General features: G+C 47.9%; 1 protein-coding gene across 1 annotated transcript in view; it reads right to left on the minus strand.

Moving 5' to 3' along the window:
* ERCC1 (ERCC excision repair 1, endonuclease non-catalytic subunit) overlaps positions 1-7248 on the minus strand; it is a 19158-nt gene extending 11910 nt beyond the window's left edge. Inside the window, exons 1-3 of the mRNA XM_023518958.1 lie at positions 7106-7248; positions 6585-6696; positions 4809-5024 (exon numbers count right to left, since the gene is read on the minus strand). Of these exons, the coding sequence (XP_023374726.1) occupies positions 4809-5024; positions 6585-6689 (321 nt within the window). The 5' untranslated portion in view covers positions 6690-6696; positions 7106-7248. The remainder of the gene's footprint in view (positions 1-4808; positions 5025-6584; positions 6697-7105) is intronic.
* Between the last annotated feature and the right edge of the window lie 2474 nt (positions 7249-9722).

Below are 9722 nucleotides of genomic sequence, written 5' to 3' on the forward strand. Positions count from 1 at the left end.
CACTGTGCTATGGGTGCTGAGCCTAATGGATGGTCTTTGATCCTCCAGTTCCTGAGACAGAGCTCCTAAGAAGACCTTTGTCATTTCCTGAGTGATAACATCTGACACAGAGTTCCTAAATCCTCTGGAATTTCCTGGGTAAGAGGAGTATGTTGTATTCTTGTGAGGTAACTCTTGGGCTCCTGGTAGCCTCAAGATGGGGAATGAGCCATGTCATCAGAGGGAGCCTTCAGCCCTACCCCACCCCCACCTCTAGGGAGGAGAAAGGGGCTGAAGGTTGAGTTATTAATCCCCAATGACCAGTGACATAATCAATCATGCCTACATAATGAAGTCTCCATAAAACCCCAAAAGGACAGAGCTCAGAGTGCTTCCAGACAGCTGAATACTGGGTGTTACTGGAGGATGGGTCCACGCCCCTTCCCATGTGTCACCCCATGTATGTATCTCTTCAGCCGGCTGTTCATCTGTGTCATTAATTATATCCTTTGTAACAAACCAGTAGGTATATCGAGCATTTCTCCAAAACCGTGAGCCTCTCTAGCCAATTAACTGAACTCAAGGAAGGGGCCATAAAAACCCCATCTTACAGCTCACATCAGAAGTAGAGGTGACAGCGGCGTCACCCTTATTTGCAACTGGCATCTGAAGTAGGGGACAGTCCTGTGGGACTGAGCCTACAATCTATAGGATCTGACACTATTTCCCAGTAGACAGTGTCTGCGCTGAATGGAATTAGAGGATACTCAGCTCGTGTCTGCTGGAGAACTGCTAGGTGTGTGGGGAAAACCCTATATATCTGGTGTCGGAAACACTGTACTGAGTGGTGTATGAAAGTAGGAAAAAAGTTTGTTTTCCCTTCAAAGACATTAAACAAAATAATCTCACGATGAATGTATAGTTACCAAGTGAAGCAAGGGAGGGACAGGAAAGAACTTTAACTTTGAAAGGTTTGCTTTGTCCTCTTCACACCTACTAGAATGGCTAAAATCAAAAAGACAGGCTGGGTTCGATGGCTCCCTGGTATACTCCCAGTACTCTGGGAGGCCAAGGCAGGTGGACTGCTTGAGCTCAGGAGTTTGAGACCAGCCTGAGCAAGAGTGAGACCCTGTCTCTACTAAAATAGAAAAACAAGCTGGGCATTGAGGTGGGTGCCTATAGTTCCAGCTACTTGGGAGGCTGAGGTAGGAAGATCATTTGAGCTCAAGACTTTGAGGTTGCTGCTATGAGCTATGATGATGCCACAGCACTCTACTCAGGGTGAGAGAGGGTGACAGAGTGAGACTCTGTCTCAAAAAAAAGGACAATGCCTATAGCACAGTGGTTATGGCGCCAGCCACATACACCAAGGCTGGAGGGTTCAAACCCCACCCAGGCCAGCTAAACAATGACAACTGTTCCTGGGCACTGTGGCAGGAACCTATAGTCCCAGCTACTTGGGAGGCTGAAGCAAGAGAATCACTTAAGCCCAAGAGTTTGAGGTTGCTGTGAGCTATGACACCACAGCACTCTACCGAGGGTGACATAGTGAGACTCTGTCTCAAAAAAAAAAAAAAAAGGACAACGACAATGGTGAGCATAGGGAAAGATTGGAACCCTTATAACTGCTGATGAAATATAAAATGATGCAGAATTTTAAAAGTTTACAAGTTCCTGAAAAAGTTAAATTCAGAGTTACCACATAACCCAAGGAAATTCACTCCTAGGTACATACCTGAGAAAGTAAAAAACACATCCACACAAAAACCTGCACACACAGCTTGGTGCCTGTAGCACAGTGGTTAGTGATAGACACATGCACTGAGGCTGATGGGTTTAAACCCTGTCCCGGCCTGCTAAACAACAATGACAACTGCAAGAAAAAAATAGCCGGGCACTGTGGCGGGCACCTGAAGAGCCAGCTACCTGGGAGGCCGAGGCAAGAGAATTGCTTAAGTCCAAGAGTCTGAGGTTGTAGTGAGCTGTAACGGCCACTGCACTCTACCGGGGGCAACATAATAAAACTCTGTCCCAAAAAAAAAAAAAAAAAACCTGCACAGAAATGTTAATATTCACGCAGCGCCTGTGGCTCAGTGAGTAGGGTGCCGCCCCATAAACCAAGAGTGGCGGGTTCAAACCTGCCCCAGCCAAACTGCAACAAAAAATAGCCGGGTGTTTTGGTGGGTGCCTGTGGTCCCAGCTACTCGGGAGGCTGAGGCAAAAGAATCACTTAAGCCCAAGAGCTAGAGGTTGCTGTGAGCTGTGACACTACAGTACTCTACCGAGGGTAAAAGAGTGAGACTCTGTCTCTTAAAAGAAAAAAAAAGAAAAAGAAAAAAAAGAACAGTGTGAGCAATTCAAATGTCCATCAACTATTCTTCCATAAAAAGGAACGAAACATTGATATATGCTACAACATGGAGAAACCCTGAGAGCCTTATGCTAAGTGACAAAAGCCAGTCACCAGTTGACGGACACTGGGTTGTTTCCACTTTGGGGCTATTATGGATTAATACTGCCATAAACAAACTTTTGAGTAGATATACAGGTACATGTTTTCTCTTGATTATGTACCTAGAAGTGGAACTGCTCGGTCATATGGTCTCCAATTTTTGTTTGGTTATTTGGGGTTTTTTTGTTTTATTTATTTACACACTCACTTTATCACACTCAGTAGAGTGCTCTGGCATCACGACTCACAGCAAACTCAAACTTTTGGGCTCAAGCCTTAGTCTCCCAAGTAGCTGGGACTATAGGTGCCTATCACAATACTTGGCTATTTTTAGAGACAGGGATCTTAATCTGGCTCAGGTTGGTCTTGAACCCATGAGCTCAGGCAATCCTTAAATGCCTTAGCCTCCCAGAGTGTTAGGAATACAGGTATGAGCCACCATACCAGGCCAATTTATTTAATTTTTTTGAGACAGTCTCACTTTGGTGCCCTTAGTAGAGCGCCATGGCATCGTACCTCACAATAACCTCAAACTCTTGGGCTCAAGCAATCCTCTTGCCTCAGTTTTTCATTTTTATTTTATTTTATTTTTTTCCTTGAGACAGAGCCTCAAGCTGTCCCCCTGGATAGAGTGCTGTGGCATCACAGCTCACAGCAACCTCCAACTCCTGGGCTCAAGCAAGTCTCCTGCCTCCGCCTCCCAAGTAGCTGGGACCACAGGCGCCCGCCACAACGCCCGGCTACTTTTTGGTTGCAGCCATCATTGTTGTTTGGTGGGTCCAGGCTGGATTCGAACCCACCACCTTAGGTATATGTGGCTGGCACCTTAGCCACTGGAGCCACAGGCGCCGAGCCCAGTTTTTCATGTTTAGTAGAGACAGGGTCTCACTGTTGCTCAGGCTGGTCTCGAACTCATGAGTGCAAACAATCTACCCATTTCAGCCTCCCAGAGTGCTAGGATTACAGGTGTGAGCCATGGGGCCTGGCTTTGTTTTTTATTTTGTTTTTGAGACAGTCTCACTCTGTTGCCCAGGGTAGAGAGCTATGTTATCAGTCTAGCCCACAGCAACCTCAAACTCCTAGGCTCAAGTGATCCTCCTGCCTCAGCCTCCCAAGTAGCTGGGACTACAGCCATGCACCACCCAGCCTGGCTAATAGCATTCCTCCCACTTCAGCATCTCAAAGTGCTGGAATTATAGGTGGTGGGCCACCACCCCCGGCCTCACTGTGGTTTTAATGTCCATGTCTCTGAGGGCTGATGTTGTTGAGCATCTTTTCACATGCCTAGGCCCTTCTATTTTTATTTATTATTTATTTATTTTTATTGTTGGAGATTCACTGAGAGTACAAAGAACTAGGTTACACTGCTTGCATTTGTTAGGTAAAGTCCCTCTAAGTCCTATTATTTTTATTTAATTCATTTTATTACTATGTCTAGTTAATTTTTTTTTTTTGGTAGAGATGACGTCTCAGTATGCTGCTTGGGTTGGTCTTGAACTCTTCGCCTCAAGCAATCTGCCTGCCTCTGCCTCCCAAAGTGCTGTGGTTACAAGTGTGAGCCATAGCGACCAACCCTCAGCCCTATTATTATCTTGGTATATTTCTACTCTCCTGCAATAGAATGTTGGCTTGGTCAGTGGCAGAGACTTTATCTGTTTTCATTCTGCTAATCTGTCCCCAGCGCCTAGAACAGCATTTGGTATTGCCAATACACATATGTGGACTAAATAAGTGGACAAATCCCCCACTTAAAGGCATAGATGGGTTAAGTCATCTGCCCAAGATCACACAGCTACGAAGTGACAGAGCAAGGGTGCAAACTCAGGCCCAAGTTCATTAATTATATTCCAAATAGGCTCGGCGCCTATAGCTCACCCGGCTAAGGCGCCAGCCACGTACACCTAAGGTGGCGGGTTCGAATCCCCAGCCCGGACCCGCCAAACAACAATGACGGCTGCAACCAAAAAATAGCCGGGCGTTGTGGCGGGTGCCTGTGGTCCCAGCTACTTGGGAGGCAGAGGCAGGAGACTCGCTTGAGCCCAGGAGTTGGAGGTTGCTGTGAGCTGTAATGCCACGGCACTCTACCCAGGGGGACAGCTTGAGGCTCTGTCTCAAAAAAAAAAAAAAAAAAAAATTATATTCCGAATAAATGAACAAACCTGGGTTAGGAAACAAAGCTGCACAAACACAGTCACAGCCCTAAGAAGAGCTGGGGCACCCTCAACCCACACATAGTTGTTGAATGAATGAATGGCACAGCAGAGGACAAAATGCCTAAAACTCAGACCTCCTGCTCCCTTCCAAAATCATCCCTGTACCAGTATTTCCCTCACCCCTCCAAAATCTCCAAGTTCCACTTCCCTATCTCCCTCCTCACCTGCCGGGGGCTCACAATGATGCTGTTGGATTTGGCCCCTGGTTTTGGAGCCTGGTTGGGGGTCTCTCCTGCCTGGGACTCTGACCCTGTAGGGTATGTGGCTCCAGCCCCTCCTGCAGGCCGTGAGATGGCATACTCAGCGTAGGTTTGAGGGGCCACCTGAGCTGAGGTATCCACAGCAGGAAGGCTCCGTGTAGACTTGAATAAGGGCTTGGCCTATGGGGAGAAAAGAACAGTGGAGGGGAACCTGGAGGAAACACATGAGCCCTTGCCTGTGTCAGTCCCCCTTCCTCAAGTTGGTCCATTCTCCTTCTTCCCCATGTCCCTTCCAGAGGCAATGCCATAAGGGCTGGGAACTCTGAATCCAGCCCCTTCTCCACACCTCCTCAGCCTCCACCCTGATCTCAGCCACCATATCTCTCCCTTGGATCAATGAAGTCACCTCCTCACCAACTCCCTGTCTACACCCTCACCCCTGCCACAGTCTGTGCCCTACAAGTCATCATGGCCCTCCTCTGTTCAGAGTTCTTGGGTAGCTCCTGCCTCAGAGTAAAACCCACAGCCCATGAGACTCTAGATCTGGCCCTGCCCCCTTGCCTCAGGGACTGTGCCTCCTACTACTTCCCCAGGTTTCTCAATTCCAGCTCCACTGGCCTCCAAACTTGTTAGGGTCTCTCTGACCTCAAGGCCTTTACAGTCTGTCCTCTCTGGAAAGATGCGTGCAGGGCTCACTCTCTCACCTCTTTCACATCTCTGCTGAGATGTCACTGCCTCGGCAAAGCCTTCCCTTGACCTTCCTATCTAAGGAATCCCCCCTTCTTGTTACACTGCCCATATCCTTCACCCACTTTCTTTTTCTTCACAGCATAAATGGCACCAGTTGATTGCTTTTCTGTGAGAAGGAGATTTTAGTGTTGGCAGATCCCTTGATTTACCAAAAGTTGTCAAAAGTATAGCCTTTCTTATTCTAATTGCAAACACTTCCAATTCTTAAAAGTCAACAATAAATTCACATCTTGAAAAAGCACGGTGGGAAATAGCTGGGCCTTGTGGCGGGTGCTGTACTCCCAGCTACTTGGGAGGCTGAGGCAAGAGAATCGCTTAAGCCCAAGAGTTGGAGGTTGCTGTGGGCTATGACGCCACAGCACTCTACTGTGGGCAACATAGTGAGACTCTGTCTCAAAATAAAATAAAAGCAGGGTGGGCGGCGCCTGTGGCTCAGTGGGTAGGGTGCCCACCCCATATACTGAGTGTGGCAGGTTCAAACCCAGCCCTGGCCAAACTTCAACAACAAAAAAAGAATAGCCAGGCGTTGTGGCAGGTGCCTACAGTCCCAGCTACACAGGCTGAGGAAAGAGAATCGCTTAGGCCCAGGAGAGCTGGAGGTTGCTGTGAGCTGTGTGACACCATGGCCCTCTACTGAGAGCAATGAAGTGAGACTCTGTCTCTACAAAAAAAAAAAAAAAAAAGAGCAGGGTGCTGGACACAATAAAACCCATCTCAGGACCACCTGCTAGTTACCAATCTATAGCCTCTTCCTTAGAAGGAAGAGGTGTTTGTTAGAACCACCCTACCTTTTTTTTTTTTTTGGTCGGGGCTGCGCTTGAACCCACTCTACCATTTTACAGATTGGAAACAGACCTGTAGGAGACAAAGGGCTGTTTTCCCGAGGGACTTTGGCTCTCACATATCCCAGTCAGTACTGTGGTCCCACAGGTCCTTTCTTGTCTCCTTACTCCCAACACCCCTAAGGCCCCCCCCATCTCCTCGTCCTACCACTGCAAGAGGGACCTCATCCTCGTCCAGTGGTATGACAAATTTCTTCCTTGTGGGTGGCCCTGCAGGCTGCCGCACTCCCTCTTGGTCCTTCCCAGGGTCCATCAGGAGCCTGAGAGAGAAGACGTGGCGACAGGAGCCAGTGAGACATCGGCATGTCCATTCCCTTCTCCCCCGCTGGTACGCAGAGTCGTACCGCCCCCAAATCCCGGGATTCCAGGGCCTCAAGCCGCAAACACTCAGCGCCCGAGGTTCCACAAAGCCTCGCCCACTGAATTGCCACCTCGGCTCGCCCCGCCCCTTGCTGGACCACAAACCCTTTCGCCCCGCCCCTAGTAAGCACCAGGTGGCATATGCTCCGCCCACACGGTCTCCCGCCTTCGGTTGTCCCAGCCTCCAGGGCTTGCCCCTAAACGCCCCCTCCCATCCGGCCTTGTACTTATCTGAGACACAGGAATGACTGGCTTCCGTACCTGCCCCTCTTGCCCCGGCCCCGCGGTCTCAGCACCACTAAGACTCACCTGCTTGCCTTGAGGAAAAGACCGGAGGGGACCGAGACGTCCTACCGCCAGTGCAGCTAGCGCGCCCCCGGATCGCCTCACTTCCGGCATCTCTGGCTCTCGGGCCCGCCCTCACCGCTCCCTCGGGAGAGAGGGGCGGTCCGTACTCAACTCTCTATGGTCCTGGAGGATCGCGAAAGTTTCGGGAGGTGAGAGGTTTAGAACTGGCTCCCAAGAGATTCAGTTCCATTGTCCCTATGAGAAACGTTGTGTAACCAAGCATCTGGGAGGACTCAGTGAAGAGACGACAGACGACCAGACCTGGTCCCTCCCTTCAGTACGGAGAGACTTGGTAGAATCTCAAAATAGGAGGGAAAGATTGACATTTGGTCAGTTCCAGGCACTTGGCTATGTCTATCTTACGTGGATTAAAGATATGATAGAATCAAAACTCAATCCCAATTCTGCAAATGACCTGGCCTCAGTTTCCCCATTCATTTATTTATTCCACATTGGTTGCCCAAGTGCCTCCTATGTTCCAGGCCCTGTGCTGGGCGGTACTAGTGACACAGCAGTGACCAACAACAGCCCTGCGCTGTTGCTCCCGGCACTTACGGTCCAGTGAGAGAGACAGGCGCGTTCACGTTTCCCAACAGTGAGGACCCAGGATGGATGACCTTGGAGGGCTGTGGGACTGGGGTCAGGGGACCACCTGACCCAGCCCGGGAGCCAGAAAGAGCTTCCTGGAGAAAGGGACATCTGAGCAGAGAGAGACCTGCTTGATGAGTTAGTATTAGTCATTTCCTGAGAGGATAGTATCACACTGTTCTACCTTGCAACTCTCTGATTACTAAGGAAATAGAACATTTTTTTGAGTTTATTGGTTCTATATATTTTGTCTTGTGAATTGCTTGCTCATATCCTTTGCCCATTTTTTAAATGGGTTGCATGCCTTTTATTATTAATTTGTAGGAGTACTTTATGGATTCCAATTCTAATTCTAATTCTTGTTACACATGTTGTAAATACTTCCTCCTAGTTTGTACTTCATGTTTTAACTTTATTTAGTTATTTTTGTCACAGAATTTTTTTTTTTTTTGAGACAGTCTCACTTTATCACCCTGGGTACAATGCTGTGGCGTCACAGCTCACAGCAACCTCAAACTCTTGGGCTTAAGGGATTCTGTTGCCTCAGCCTCCCAAGTAGCTGGGACTACAGGCGCCTTCCACAATGCCCGGCTATTTTTATTTTTTGTTGTTGTAGTGGTCATCATTATTGTTTGCCAGGCCCGGGCTGGGTTCGAACCTACCAGCTCTGGTGTCTGCAGCTGGCACCCTAGCTGCTGAGCCACAGGCACCAAGCCTGTCATAGAATTCTTAGTGTTTATTTGTACCTATTTTGTTCTGACTTTTGTATTTGGTGTGTTGAGAGCTGTGCCATAATTCAAAATCATAAGTATGTATTCTGTCATTTCTATTAATACTTTCTTAGTTTGATTTTATGTTAATCCATATAAGATAGACATAGCCAAGTGTCTCAAATTGACCAAATGTCAATCTTTCCCTCTCCTATTTTGACATTTGACATTCCACCTTTATCATGTACCAAATTCCCATATCCACATGGATCTATTTCTGACATTTCTTTTTTTTTTTTTTTTTTGAGACAGAGTCTTACTTTGTCATCTGTTGGCATCACAGCTCACAGCAACCTCAAACTCTCGGGCTTAAGCGATTCTCTGGCCTCAGCCTCCCAAGTAGCTGGAACTACAGGCACCTGCACAATGTCCGACTATTTTTTTTTTTTTTTGGTTGTAGTTGTCATTTTTTTTTGGCAGGCCCGGGCCAGGTTCAAACCGGCCAGCCCCAGTGTGTGGGGCCGGCGCTCTAACCACTGAGCTACCAGCGCTAAGCTGTGGCTAGTTTTTCTTTTTTCTTTCTTTTCTTTTCTTTTTTTTTTTTTTTGCAGTTTTTGGCCAGGGCTGGGCTTGAACCCGCCACCTCTGGCATATGGGGGTGGCGCCCTACTCCTTTGAGCCACAAGTGTCACCCATAGTTTTTCTATTTTTAATAGAGCCAGGGTCTGGCTCTTCCTAAGGCTGGTCTTGAACTCTTGAGGTCAAGCAAAAAGGCCTCCCAAACTGCTAGGATTACAGGCGTGAACCACTGGGCTTGGGCAAAAAATTATCTACTTCTTTTTACAACTTTTTTTTTCCTAAATTCATTTTATTTCTAGCTGGAATATCTTATCTACTGATTCTCTTTTTAATTTAATTTAATTTTATTTCCTGACCCACCAGGAGATCTCTACTGATTCTTTGAGAGAACAAGAGAACATCTGTGAATAGTAACTTTATGAATCTTGCTCATTTGAATTTTTTCTTTTTTTTTTTGAAACAGATTCTCACTCTGCCGCCCTCGGTAGAGTGCTGTGGCGTCACAGAGCCACAGCACCCTCTAACTCCTGGGCTCAAGCGATTCTCTTCTTTCAGTCTCCTGAGTAGCTGAAACTGCAGACGCCTGCCACAACGCCCGGCTATTTTGTTGTTGTTGTTGCAGTTTGGCCAGGGCTGAGTTTGAACCAGCCACCCTGGGTATATGGGGCCAGCGCCCTACTCACTGAGCCACAGGCACCACC

The sequence above is a fragment of the Otolemur garnettii genome, unplaced genomic scaffold (genome assembly GCF_000181295.1).
Source record: "Otolemur garnettii isolate 467f Iridium unplaced genomic scaffold, OtoGar3 scaffold00152, whole genome shotgun sequence".
Taxonomy (NCBI): domain Eukaryota; kingdom Metazoa; phylum Chordata; class Mammalia; order Primates; family Galagidae; genus Otolemur; species Otolemur garnettii.